General features: G+C 43.7%; 1 protein-coding gene across 1 annotated transcript in view; it reads left to right on the top strand.

Moving 5' to 3' along the window:
- acbd6 (acyl-CoA binding domain containing 6) overlaps positions 1 to 14570 on the top strand; it is a 28989-nt gene extending 14419 nt beyond the window's left edge. Inside the window, exons 7-8 of the mRNA XM_005747542.1 lie at positions 11811 to 11841; positions 13659 to 14570. Of these exons, the coding sequence (XP_005747599.1) occupies positions 11811 to 11841; positions 13659 to 13813 (186 nt within the window). The 3' untranslated portion in view covers positions 13814 to 14570. The remainder of the gene's footprint in view (positions 1 to 11810; positions 11842 to 13658) is intronic.
- Positions 14571 to 14927: the final 357 nt, after the last annotated feature.

Genomic DNA, 14927 nt, shown 5'->3' with positions numbered 1-14927 from the left:
CCAAATTATCTCCCTTTGTGAAGCTTACAGAATAATATGCCTCCCATTAGAACATGCTGGAACATCCTTTTGTTAGTTGGTCGTGGGCTTTACTCAGGAGGGGAGAAAGTAAGGGAATGATTTTTGTTGCACTGAGGTAATATGGAAAACGTAACACGTAGTTTTAATGGTTCATTTTTGCTTTGTTTTGGGTGTTTTTAATACAAAAGAAATGTGAGAGGTTGTTCACGAGGGGCAACGGAGGCATGTTTGGGTTGTTTGTAGCCTATTAGTGCGCCCAGTAATCTTTCTCGACCTCTACCAACTGCCGAGCAACCAGTAAATAAAGATCAAACATGATTTATGCTTAATTTGTTGATTAAAAAAGGGGAGGGGGGCTTGGAGTTAAAAACAAAAGTATTATCATTTGCTTGGCAGAAGAGGGGAAATCGTTTGAAATTAATCAACTGATTGTTTTAGTGAATTGTTCCCAAACCCTGGTAACCTGCATTAAGGGCTCGTTTGATAGTTAATCCAGGATCAAGGCAGGGAGGGACCACAATAGGTAGCTGTCTGTGTTTGAATACACAGATCTGCCACCTGCTAACTGTAGATCAGGTTATGGTGCAGTAAAACCCGCTGCTCCTCCTCCACAGCATCCCTCGACTAATACACCCAGAGCAAGTGGAGCAAGCGAGACCAACTGGTGGCAAGACAAATGCATTTTAATAGGAGAAATAAAGACTTTAATATAAATACTAAGGTGGTAAATAAGTATTTAGCAAATTGCAGTTTAGGACTTTCATTACATCCCAACAGTGGGATAAATTGATCCAAACAGGAGAAAATTCATTGTAAATTTGTTTAACCTCCGAAGTCTTTCATGGCAGCATTTTTAATTTCTCTTTGCATTTGGGCTGAGTGGGACCTGATGAATGTAAAAACAACCACGAAGAATCAGAGTAAATCTGTGCGTTTGATTTTTGTTTCTGAGGAAAAAGATCCACACATGAGGACATTCGCTTTAAATTTCGATACAACATTTTGGGCCTGATACCCACTAAGGACATCATGCTGCCACTGTTCTATTTTGTTCTAGACAACCCAAAATGTGAGGTCCACATATGTGGACGCAGGTCCTTGGAGGTTAAATATAATTAGTATTACAAATACCTGAATTATGCTTTGATAAAAACTGGAATCAATCATTTTTTTGTCAATTAAAGAACATATTACCAATCTGGAAAGCTAGCGGCGAGTCTGCTGACTTGACCCTTTGTGGATTAGTTGTTCAGAGACGTCCCGCCCGGTGCATTGGTCTCTAAATGTAAAATAAATAAAAAGCAAACTGTAGCCATGAGGTCTGGGATTGCAGTTCCCTCTTTTGGTCAACCAAAGTCTGCTCAAAGAACACGTGAATACCAGAAAGTCTCCATAGTCAACAATCTTGTCCCTTACTAAAATATTTTATTTCAGATTTGATTATATGCCAACTGATTTGACTTTCTTACTCCATGGGGAGAAAGGGAAAAATGGTCCTACGTGATCTTGGTTCTAAAATTGATACTTGCCAGTTGTAGGTGTTAAAATAGTCTTTTGATGAATAAAAGAGAATAAAAGTACTTCTACAGCTGCTGCGTATGAATACACGTTTAAACACAAACGCACAAGCGTTGTCAAAATAAATCTGAGCACAGGCTGGTTTAACATTTCAGTCAGCCGACTGGTTTGTATTTTAAAAGGTTCAACAGAAATCATCAGTAACCGTTCACTGTTTTACCACAACACTGTTCTCTCTCTAATATTACCTCATTGATTCAGTTTGGTTCCTTCAGTTTTAATCTGGAAAAAATAAATCAAAGCAAGACAAGTTTCAGATATTCAGTTACATTGTTCCCAATCAAGACTTTGGTAATTCTTCTTTTTGTTCACCTTGAAGTTTGGGAATTTGTCCCACACGGCCCCACGTGTGGTCATTCGCTGTCCAGATGCTGTAATCTCAAACCCACGGCTAAGCCTCATCGCCCACACACAGACAACTTTTGTTTTTTTTTTAAGGTGGAAATCCCAAACACTTTAATCTTCCCAGCAACCCTTTGGGTTGCTACGGAAACACATTTATAAAAGGTGTACTCAGTCGTGGAGGAGGAGTTAAGAAGGTACGGCTTAGGTCCAGACTAGCAGGAATGGTCGGGGTAGACTTTCACAATGTCGGCCTTAGACTGGGATTACTAAGAGCGTAGGTGACACTGGGAGGATTAGTTTAACAAAGAGGACAGACAGGTGACATGCAGGTGAACCCAACGGGCCCTCAATGCGCAACAGGAAGTGAGCATTAAGTTTAGGTGATGGGAGGAAAAATGCAGCCAAAGTTTTAAGCACCATGACTGCATCTCGCATTCTTTCACTTGCTTTTTGCCTGTCCCTCTGCCTCTCTTTTCCCCTCACCTCATCACTCTCCCCTCCCCCCCAGCCAATGCCACCATCCCCTTCACTCCATCCCTCTCTGCCTCCGCCTCTACTTTATATTAAAACAACATGATCCATGAGGCAGTGAGGGCGACTCGCAGCACCGCTAATTCTAATTAAACCAGCGTGGTAGCGTGGCCACGGCAGGGCCCAAGCACTCCCAGTCTATCAGTCTATCGGATAGAAATTCATAACTTAATTGAGGTCAGAGCCTTGAGCCAGCAGAACAAAAGTCTTCAGCCAGGACCAGCGAGATCAATAGTAATAAATATCTGACTGGGTGGCCTACAATTGGTGGCTGGAGTGCACACAAGTCGCATGCACGCAGCCTGCACGTGGGACCTGCAGATGTCTCGTGTGAGAGAAGTTTGGCCTTTGAGACGTTTTATTTTATTTACCTTTTATCTAACTTTTTTATATTCCAAGAACTGGGCAGAGCACGCCGCTCGTGTAAAACTGGAAAGGGCACACTGTGGCTTCAAGTCTGTATAGCTGATTTGTAATGACATGGTCTCTCCAAGGATGCATTGATTTGATATTGTAGTGAGTGGAGTGGGTGGACTTAAACTGAGGTGGATGTTGATTTATTTATTGAGGCCAAACGGTGAATTTGTCTCCATGGCACACCTCGACTTTGCTGAATGTCTGCGTAGATCAGCAAAGAACTGTAAATAATCTTTGAAGATTTTCCACATTAGCACTTTGTGCATTTGTTCTAATCTAAAGCTATTAGCATGTAGACATTAGCTTTTAGAATGTGTTGGCTTCTCATCTTAAGCCATTTATTCAAGAGGTGCAGGCCACACTACACTGCTCATCTCCTGTCAGTTCATAAATGCCCCAACTGGAAAAACCAAATGTTTAGTTATGTCATGCATCTTTGTTAAGCCAGTGTAATCTTAACTAATCCACACACCCAGCTTTAATAAGCCTGTCTTAACATACAGGTGAAGGGCCCTGATGCAGATGATATTCGGGTCGTAATGTAGACGTGCTTCTGCAAATACACAAGGGTCCATTAGCCTGTAGCCAAATATTCACTCATGCTTCGGAGTTATGACAGTAACCTAAAGCTTTGTCAAAAAAGTGAAAATGATAATGCAACGAAAATGAGTCAGTTATTTATTTATACACACCCACACACAATGCCAAATGTTGGCACTGCGTTGGAGTAAATCCACAGGTTGGAGGCTTCAAAACTAGTTGCAACTGATGTGTTCATTATGAGATTATTCCAGTTATTTCTTTTCTCCCCTGTACCTCCCAAAACCTACTGCATTTATCACTCATCTTTTAGCGTTCATAATTTTTCCTTCATAAATTCTCTAACATAATTTTCCGAAGCCGTCCAGTTGCCTAGATTTGAGTCTGTGCCCGGTCCCTGATCTAAACGCTTTTGAATTTAAAGAGCGAATGCATTTTACGTAACCTGCAAAGTCTCACTTTTGAGGAGGTGGACCCCAGAACATCGGCCTTTTACACTTTATTCTAATAAGTTTATAGGAGTAGTGACAAAGATCTACAAAATCCAGGAAACGGTCATTTTGCTTCTTGGTTTAATAATCCCGACTTGCTGTGGATGTGCTGCATGTTTAATTAATTTAAAACTATAAAAGGTCAAAATGGAGCATAAATAAAAATTACAGTGCTTACTGAGAAGTGCATGACTGCTTTTTCTTCACAATAGAAATATTTTTGGTTTGTGCCAATTCCCTGCTTCACAAATCAAGCGGCACATCTGAAAAACATTTAATTTGAATTTTTCACTAAAGCACATCAAACCTGCATCAATATTAAATCTCCCACTGAATTAGCAAAAACATAAACCTCCTTATGGATGTGGTGCCGCTCTACAGCAGCAGAGTCCTCTGCTGTGGTGTCGGCTGCTCGTGTGATCAAAGCGGCGAATGCGCTCACACACGCCATGGCGGGCTGATTGAAATTCTATGGTGGAGGTATTATTACACGTTTGTGTCCCTCCCCTTTCCCAGCACTGCCTCCTATAACTAATGGCTCAGTCAGCCCAGTCATAACAAATATCCAGCAATATTTGTCATAATTGTGTGCGCGCGTGTGCATGCGTTTCTGTGCATATAATTGTGCAACCCATCCTCCAGAATGTATAGGATAATTAAGAAAATGCACCAAGGTGGGAAAGGTAAGGAGAGGAAAAAATCAATGGAATGAAAATGGATAACACGATAAGGTGAAGGCAGAAAGTGGGCAGAGTAAACAAAGATGCGAGATGGACACTAGTGAGGTCTGATAATGTGATGCAACACTGACCTGTTGGAGGGTTCGCCATACTGCCAATATTTGTCTTGCACATTACTGAGTGTATTGGGCTGTTTTTGGCAAAGTCGCAGTTCAGTCAGCATGATTGCTCGAGGGCACCACTATACAGTATTTTCAGTGTAGCAGAACTTCCAAGTAGTTGTATTGCTGGATAAGACAAAATGGAAATGCTTAGTTTTTTTATTACTATACAAGAGCCAATGGGCATGACGAGTAGTAAGGAAAAAGCAAGAAGGTAGATTTAAGACAGAATGAGAGTAAATCTGCTGCTTCGTGGGTTTGGGCTGCAGCACAATGATGGTATGTTTAGACTGGATGCACTGAACTTGACCTTTAATGGGACACCAGCACCCAGGTTTATCAGATCTGCTAAAGACTTCCACTGTTGCCATGGTTCTCAGCTGGAAAACGGGGGGATTGCCAACTCCGGGTCAGGGACAAGTTGTTGCCCCAAGTGGAGGAGTTAAAATATCTCAGATCTTTTTTTCCCAACAATCTGATGGGGCAGACTGGGGCTGCATCTGCAATATGGGCGTTGTACTGGTCAGCTGTAGTGAAGAAAGCTGAGTGTAAAAGCAGAGCTGTTGACTTTACTGGTCTGTCTGCATCCCTACACTCGCCTGTGGCCTCTGTCTTAGAGAGAGGGCAGAGAGTCTGAGTAGGACGACTAGTTGGCGAGGTGTTCCAGGCACATAACACAGGGAGGAGGACTCGAGGTAAACCCGGGACACACTCTGTCCTGGGAACGCCTCTGCGGTTTCCCCCTCCCGAATGAGCTGGGGGAGGTGGCTGGGGAAAGGAAGGTCTGGGCTGCTTAGGCTGCTGCCCCCACAACCTGACCCTGGATGAGTGGATGCATTACTGCTGGGGGTTTTTCTTTCCCTATAGCCCTGATTATGAAGATATAAATATGACTCTGGGATGTTACTCAAGTGTTGTCTTTTTGTGCATAAAGTAAATCCACGATGTCCTTTTACCATAATTAACTAAACTCACACATGTTAGCCATTTTCAAGCCAGCCTGAACCGCAGCACGGCTCTGTAAAGGATGCACACAGGGCATCGTTTCCCGTCACACAGCACTTGTCATCTTAGCAGTCACGCAGTAACCTGGTGTTATAGGATACACATTTGGTGCTTGCTGCACATTAGCCGGACTCGATGAAATAAAAGCTGTTGCAGTGCGCTGTTAAAAAGAGCCTATCAGACACCGACACAGTTATGAATCTATAATATGAGCACTCAGAAAAGAGCCAGCTGCTTGACAGTAATGGTCCAGCCTAAAGAGCCATTCCAGCAGGTAACGGTCCTCTTTGCCATCATCAGCTGTTGTTTCTTTCTTATTGGCCACTCACTGGGCCTTGCCTACACTCAACTATTTGATTTCCATCGTTCTTAACCGTCCACATAAATTGTCAGGAGCATTAAAGCTGTCCTCGACTGTTGCAGACAGAGGGGGAGAGGAGAGTGAGGGAGTGAGAGCTGGATACAGACAGCGAGGGGAGGGGATGGGGTGAGGAGAGAGAATAAACAAAGTAAGTGTTTTGCCTTCCATCAGTCTCCTGCAGTACTCAGCTTTATGAGTCCCTCACTCCAAATGCCAGGCCAGAGCCCCCACTGCTTGCCCATTGATTTTCATATTACACTCTTTTATGTATTTATTTATTTCATATATTTCTTTTTAAACATCATCGATGAGCCGCAGGAGGGCCTCGGCCGATGTTAGTTCTCAGCCTCAACCCCATCTTCCTTCTCTGATGGCTTTAATGGAGGCTAAGGTGTCCCATGGGAACAAGCAAGCTTTGCGACATAGGCGGGGCGAGACGTGTGGAGGGGAAGACGTGGGTGAAGAGATGGAGATTTGGTGAAAAGACTTCTTGCCTTTCTCTGTAGCAGAGAGGAAGGAAAATGACTGTTAAAGTTCTTTAATGCTGAAACTGCACATAGAGCTACAGACACACTGAAACCCTTTAACTCATTTAATATCTACGCTGCCTTTTTTATGTCTTTAGGTTTAGCTGCTTGGTGTGATAGCACATATAGAAGTGACAGAGATGGGGAAACCCAGGAAGCTGAAGGACACTCGCAGAAGGTGTGAAGGGCAGGGAGTTTGGTGTTGGGGCTAATTTGACCGTGGGCGGCGGTGCTCACACACTGAATGGCAAGGTTACCTCTCCCAGCTCGGAGAGGAGACCCAGATTCAATTAAGGCTGGGCCTGGTCTGCAGATCCTTTTAACTGGGGGCCTTCCCAGTGCACATGTCAGGAAAAACGTCCACAGAAGCATCGGCAGCAAACAAAGGCCAAAGCAGCCACACGGCTGTGTAACGTCTTCAGCTTCACTTAATTTATGGATATTTTAATGTGAGGTAAAGACAGCAAAACATTTAAGGGATCCAATGATGCTCATCTTTATATTGCTCTAAAGCATGTTTTAGTTTCTAGTTTCTGCTGTTTGTCTGTTTTTGTCGCTCATTATTCGTCACAAATCTGTTAAATTTCATTTGGATAGAACACAAACTGGTGATAAATCAAAGTATAAATATCAGCATACGTATATTTAGCTGTTAATCTGCGTAACTTTGCACTGCACGGCAGTTTTGCTTTTCCGTCTTGTTTTTGGAGCAGACCACTTATCAGAGGTTTTGCACATCAATCCCTTTATTGTGTAAAGAATCAGTCTTTGAATAGATTTGGCTTGAAGGGTAGAAGCGATGCACAGTGCCCAGGACACTGAGTGCTGATTGCATATGTGTTTTGGTAAATGGCTTTCTGCTGGTTGATATGATTTATATATTGTGCATTTAAGTTGTCCAAGGTTTTGGTGGCACAGTAGCTGCTCTAGTCTTAGATGGGACCTGCTGAAGGAGGATCAGCTTCTCAGTCTGGGCTCTTCTTTCTGATTGATGGCACCTGCTCATCATAATGCTATCTGCTGGAATCTGCATACCAATGATCCCAGCCGCCTATCGATTCACCCCTCATCTACCCCACACACACCCTGGAGACCAATACACACACACACACACACACACACACACACACACACACACACACACACACACACACACATTCATCCACTCCATCTCCCTCCCCAACCACTGTCATTATAAAAGTCAGCAGCTGCTGCTGCATGCATTGATCATAAATCATAATTGCTTCTTCATTTTTCCCTACTTGTTTAATGTTGCTGTCAGGGACAGTAGGGGGAGAAAAGGAGGAGGCGGAGAAACGGAGGAAGAAAAGCCCAAAGAAAGTTTACTGAGATGCAGAAAAATGAGATTAGAACAGAGAGCTGAAGGAGAAATGGTCTCCAATCTCTCCGCTGGCATATCGAGTCCTCTGGCCTTTAAAAGAGCAGCAGCCTGACATGTCCGCATTGGCTCAAGAATTTAAGCCGTTTCCACTTCAGACGTTTTTCCTTTTAAAACTAACTCTGCTCACATTAAAAGAACCAAACTCTGATATAGTGCTAAATGGTGTTTTGTTTTGTCTTCATGAGGATTTATGTAAGTGACCAAAGGCATTGTGTGCTAATAATATGCATCAGTATTTTAGAGATGCTGTTTTATTTGTTGTTGTTTTAAATATAAGATAAATGGCGCAGGGACTCGGCAGTTCCATTCGTTTCCCCGGCTGAGCTGAGTTTCCACCTCGGACATGTCCCAGATCCCCTCCTCTTAATCCTGGAGTGAAGTTTAGCTTTGGTTGAATGTTTTGCAGCATCCATTGACGAAAACAAGTTAAATCGTTTTACAGAAATGAACTCAACATGTTTGACCGTCCCCTTCTCTGCAGATAAACGGAGCTACAGACTTTTATTTGTTCCCTTTTTGACTTTGAGTTGTTTTGACAATCCTGTGCTGATATTTTTAGGAGTGGCTGGTACTTTATGACAGACATGAAAGAATGAAATATATCTGATTTTTCTTCTTCTTCTTTCCCCACTTTTGACCACTTTTGGAATAGTTACACTATTTTTGATCTTTTTAAAAGTATGACTACATGCTGCATCTCTGTATTTCCTTAATTCACTCCTCCTCTCATCAATCTTGCTTCACATCATTTGTGTGTTAGAAATGATAGATTGGTGTGACTGAAATTCACCAAAATTGCAAGTGTACTGATAGATCAATCCCTACCCATGCGGCTCCTAAACGCATTGCTCCACCCCATTAGGGTGATGCACTACACAGTGCTGGAGCTCTCCTGCTGCCATTGTGCAAGCAGCTGCTTTATTGAGCACTCTGCTGACATACAGCCCAGCGTTTCTGCATCGCAAGGGGAAACTTTGGATGACATGTAAGAGCAGAGGTTTGGTGCAACATGCCTTCATAATGGGATGGGAACTTGGGTGCACGAGTGAGGTGGGAGGGGGGCGTGCTAGCTGCAGGTATTGTGGGGGGGAAGGAGTGTCTCTTCCTGGCTGCTTCCAAAGCAAATGGAAGACAATCCAATTTCCTGTGATTCCATCAAGCCTCCGTCCTGGATCCGGGAGCATTAGGGAACGCTGAGAGGACAGGCCGCTGACCCCCTCACATGAACATGCAAGAGGCATGTAGGCTGCACACGTGCGCTGGCGTGCTCATCTGTGTATTGTTAGGTTTGTTGGCCTGTGTTTTATCAGTCACATATTTTCACTTACGAGCGCACACGCGTCCTTTTATGCTGCCGAACAACAAACTGCAGATTAGCGCTGGAGGCAGATTAGAGCTTAAAGCCGTTACACTTTAATTATAACTGTATTTATGTGCGGCGTGGTCTTTCACTTGGCCCTGGCTGTAAACATCTGCCGCTCTCCCACTGTGCTCAGTCTTTGTCTGTGTTGTGAACTAAAGGGAAAATTGGTTGCAGCATTATCTTATTTACACAAAATGCCGAGAAGATTAAAACGTGACCCTCTTGCTGTTAGACGTATGCGCGCATATATAAATGCAGCTATTTTGCTACAGGTCGGCCTGCTCTTCTCCAGACTGTCAGGCTGACACGTTTTCTGCAGTACATCACAGGTTGTGATTTGACTCTCAGTCAGACAGCATTGTTGTCTTGGGTTAACCGCTGCACGCTTTCCACGCTGGTGGCGATTTGCATCTGTTCTCTGTGATCCACCCAGAGGGAATAGAAAGCTCTAATCCAATCAGCAGGTCCCTGAAGTGCTGCCCCTGAGAGATGGAGAGAAACACAACAATAGGATCACTCTGCACTGGTTTCAGCAGGAGAAGGCAGACGGGAAAGGGAAGGAAGGGAAATGAGGGATTGTAGAGGAGAGGGATTAAGTCTGAAGAAGAGACGAGAGGAACGAACGGGGGCGAGGCGAGGATGATGGGTGAAGTAAGGAAATGAAATGAGGGAGGTGTGGCTTGGTGTGACAGGAGGTAACAAAACAGGAAAGACTAATGAATAATTTTACAATAGTTTGGAACTTTTGTGACTGCAGTGACATGTGAGCTACAAGAGCCTCCTTAGTTTTAATCTTCTTTGAAATGATTCCACTTGGTTCAACTGCTGCTCTTGTTCTAAGGCCACAGTTTATTACCACGGAGGTGCAAAAGCAGGCTGGAGCAGTGATTTTAAAAACTGAATCTCCTGGTGATGGTGCCTGTCAGAACTGTCTTTTATATCTACAGACACGCAAGGACGCAGTTTCCCCATCGCTGTCCTCAGTCTAACACTTCATACAAGATATCATATCGCTGCCGCTGACCCTTTGACCACAAGGATCATCTGTTCAAAGAGCGTACACTCGGATCACACAGATGTTGAGGTCACAAACTCGTGTATCAGATATGATGCACTTGATGTTATAGGTTAAACACGGTCACTTACAGATGAGATGGATATACATTTATTTATTTTTTTAAATGCATGTTTCTGGCTCATCTTTTAAAGATATATTTGGTTGGGGCTGAGTAACAAAGTAGCCATGAAAGGGTGAAATGCAATGTATGTAAATGTAGCCAAAGTCCAGTGTTAATAGACCTTGACCTGTTAAAATCCATACTATGGATGAAGGTGCTGGGACATCTACACTTTATACCTGCAGGAGCGGCTTTGGTGTGGAAACGTGTCACGGAGCTCCTAGCAAATAGTTTTTGTGCATCATTTGAGTTTTTTGTTTTAAATGTGTGCACTTTGTGTCTGAGCGGCTGTGGTTCCTAAATGCAGTTAGTTGGTTGTGACATTTCGTACCTCCTAGATATTCACAAACTAACTTGAATGTAGGGGGGGAGTGCTACACTTAAATTCAGCGAGCTCTTTAGAATAAACCAAATGTTTAAAGGCTGCACGGTGAGTTGCTTTTTGTTTAAATACACCTGTGGCAAAATGACAGAACACCTAAACTCCAGTGTTAACGGCTCCGGCCTGTGTCTTGTCCATATAGTTTGATTTGTATGAGCTTTGACTTATTAATTAACACTTCAAACAAGCCACACAATAGTCTGCGAATTATAAAAAATAATTTCCAAGTTAGCATCAACGTGAGTGAGAAATGTTCCCTTTCTTCCACTCAGACTTTGTAAATCCAGTATTGATGCATCGTTTTCGTAATGGTCACATAAACATTACAACTAAGGTTGGAAGCCTGCTGTCAGCTGAGACGCCCACTGAAAACATCCAGATGAACAGATTCAACCTTTCGGTGATGGGTTTGGCTTCGGGTTGATGCTGGATGGGCAGCTATGATTGAAGGGGGTGATGGCTCCCCTTTAATCTGAGCTTTAGGTTTCAGGTTAACCAGAGCTGGAAACGACCTGCAAGCTGAAAGTTTAGATTTTTCAGGTCGCATGTTTCTCAAATCAATATCTCATCATCTTATAATTCCCCTTCGGTCCAGGCAAACATAAACACGGCACCCTTTGTCCACAAAAAATGTTTAATTTGTATTCAATCAGGTGCGAGTTTCCCTCTTGAAGTCTGGACAAAGTGACAGCTCACAACTTACTCACAGCAACTGCTGGCAGTATTTCTGTGTTAAGTGGATATTGTTTGAATGTGCACTCAGTGAAGTCTTGTTTTTGCTGTGTCACAGGTCCTTTGAATTAAACACTTGTTTTTGGCTTTTTACAGGACGATGAAGGACAGACGGCGTTGCATTATGGTAAGAAAGCATCGTGAACACTTTCCTCGCTGTAAAGCTTTTTGTGCCTATTTTTCAAATTGGCTCATCTCATTCCACATTTATTCTGCACAGACATGTTGTCTGCGTGCGCACTCTCACTTTATTTACAGCAGCTTGTTTTTTGTGCGCACGCCTTCTTTGACTATTTTGTTTCAAATTGATCATCTTTGAGTCCTGCTCCTCCCGCTCTATCCTTTCTGTTCCTCACTTATTTTCTGCTGTTTTTCCACAAAGTTTGTCATTCCTTCCTTTTTGCTCCTGCGTGTGTGGTTTGTGTGTAATAATCACTAGACCTCCCAGAGGAAATCAGCAGTGGTCCTTAGACTCCCCTGACCCCCTCGTGCCCCAACACACATGTCCCTGAGGGGCGTTTCCCATGTCCTCTGAGCCTCTGTGTGCATGTGGCTGCACCATCTGTCCCTGTGCTTGGTGGCGTTGGAGTGGGCATGCTGGATTACCCACTGGAGATCTGCACACACACCCACACTCACCAGAAGAAGCCCTGAGGATGGGGCATAAAAAGATGACTAATAAACATAAGCGATGAACTCCAAGAGACAAATAGCAGAGAATGAAAATTCATTCCCACCTCTCTTTGCACAGGGCCACACTGGCTGGCAAGTGATTAATTGAGGGTTTACTGCTCACCATAAATTGTTCTCCTCCTCTACGGCTCCCCCGAGGGCCAGCCACTTTTTACAGCTCAAGGCCCAGGCGAGAGACGCGCCGCACGCGCACACACAAGGCTGGCTAAATAAAATACTGTTTAGAGTAACAAGAGGAGGGCTGCAAGTGTGGCTGGGGGGGAGAAACAGTCAAGCTTTGTTACTCGGTTTTAGCTGGAAGATTAGTGATTCTTGTGGCTTTGCACACCTCATACATTCATTCATAGCTGCAGCTTGAGCATGCACACAGCCTTGCTCTCACACTCGCGTGCATTCCGATGTAACATCGCATCCCGTGCGTGCACACTCCCACCGGCCACCTCTGAGCTGGAGGTTAAAAGGCCTTGCTGTCAATCACTGCGGCTGCTGACATCAGCGAACATGGCACAGCAGAGTCTGCTCTTTAAAAGCAGCGAGCGGGAGGGAGTGTGTCAGAGGGGCAAGAGGTAGATCGGGAATGAAGGAGCCCTCTAACTGGGTTAAGAAAGTGCATGCTGCCCCCCGCCCCTCTCCACTCTGCACTGGGAGGGGAAAGACCCTTTTAGTGGGGTACAAATTGTCAATGGGGCAGAAATGAAGTGTTTGAAGGAAGCTCGGGTCCAAGCCAGTGTCAGTGCTGGGCCTGCAGATTAGCTTTTCATTAACTGCAGCACTTTACATACTGTATTAACCCACAGTGTGGAGACGGAATAAGGCACATTCACTCTAACCTGCCACATCGTAACAGTGGTTCATTGTTTCATTAACCATTTAAAACTAAATGAAACGCAACCACATTAACTCTGTTTGGTTAAAACTCATTTATTAATAAAATGTTGCTAAAGCTGCAGTCTCAGTGACAACATGGAGGTAAACCGTTTCATTTGTCCAGGTGTATCAACTCGAACCAAAGTGTTTCGTTTATTCATCCATTCATACGAGGACTCGAGTTTCTGTAACGCCTGTCTTGGCAATCGATCCAACAGCTTTCACATGTGAACCTCATGGGGGTAAAAACTCAAGGATACTCACCACTGATGTGATAGATAATTGGTTTTCTATGCATTTGTTCTCGGGAGATGTAAGATATTTTAAATAAATTCCATTTCATGTTCTTTCGGTTTCCAATGTGACTTTGTTTTGTTTTTGTAGCTTCGGCGTGTGAATTTGTTGAAATTGTGGATCTGCTGCTGAAATCTGGAGCTGACCCAACTATCACAGACCAGGAAGGTTGTCTTCCTGAGGAGGTCACTGATTCCCGTGCGATCTCCCTTCTCCTGCGTGGGTACACTACTTCGAAAGGCTGAGTCTGCCTTGCATCCCACCACCCTGTTATTCCAATCTCCTAGTCTCCTCCCTGCTCCCCTCTTTTGCCCAGCCTTCCCATAATCCTTCATTCATCCCTGCAGAGACTTCTTTCCCCCTTTTCAGCCCTAACAGTCTGTAGACCTGGACTGCAGACGGGTTTTGTTTTCTATTTTGTCTTTTTTTTTTTTCCTCTCCCCCACCCAAATTGTTGAGGTGACTTTGATTTCATTGATTTAGCTCTTTTTGAGCTGCGGTTGTAAACATTAGTCATTCAATTTAATACACAAGGGCACTGCATGTATTTTCAGTCTTCTATATACTGTATTGACTATCTGCACAGTAGGGTTGGGTGATATGACGGTTACTGTAAGACAGATTTATGAACTGATAAGGTATAGCTACAAGACTTTGACTGGAGATGGTGCAATTAAATGAGCTGGACAGCATATTGGCAATATATAAATGACATTGTGTGCATCTGTGTGTTAAAGCATCTGTATTTATCCGGCATCACCAGATCAAGCAAAAACAGACATTCACTTATCTGTAAACGCTATAAGATATCACAATATTTATCATCATCACGACATGGTGTAACATCCAAATCCATCAGAGAATCCCATACATATCACCCACTCCTACTGCAACCAGCCAGGCCTTTTAATCAGTTTAGTCTGTTCTAGTGGTTTGTTCATGATTCTGTTAGGTACCAAGGAATGCTTTCCACGTGTTTCATTAAAGTGTTCTGCAAACCTGCGTCCTTGACTTCCTGTTATCTGTTCAAAAAGAAGCATCAAGCACTGTTCTAGAGTTCCCCGTGTGAGCGATGTAACCCGATTCCACTTGGGCCTCTTTCTCCACGTACATGTTTACATAAACGTGTGAGGCCGTGGCCCACACTGCTGACGAGCGACGTCCGCAGAGCTGCTCGTCTTGCCAATGGACCAATGAGCTTGTGCAATGGTGATGCGTCTGCCTGCGCCTGCTTCACATGTGTCGGAGCTTTCGGATTTTAGTGAAACCTGCACATGATGATCACCTGATCCAGATTGTTCTCACGGTCATGTTTGTAGTTTTACGCTCCTAGATTTATATTTTTGGATAAATCTATTT

This window comes from Pundamilia nyererei, unplaced genomic scaffold, assembly GCF_000239375.1.
Source record: "Pundamilia nyererei isolate P.nyererei 1_Seehausen unplaced genomic scaffold, PunNye1.0 scaffold00199, whole genome shotgun sequence".
NCBI classification, from domain to species: domain Eukaryota; kingdom Metazoa; phylum Chordata; class Actinopteri; order Cichliformes; family Cichlidae; genus Pundamilia; species Pundamilia nyererei.
This window is presented reverse-complemented; position numbering and strand designations above follow the sequence as displayed.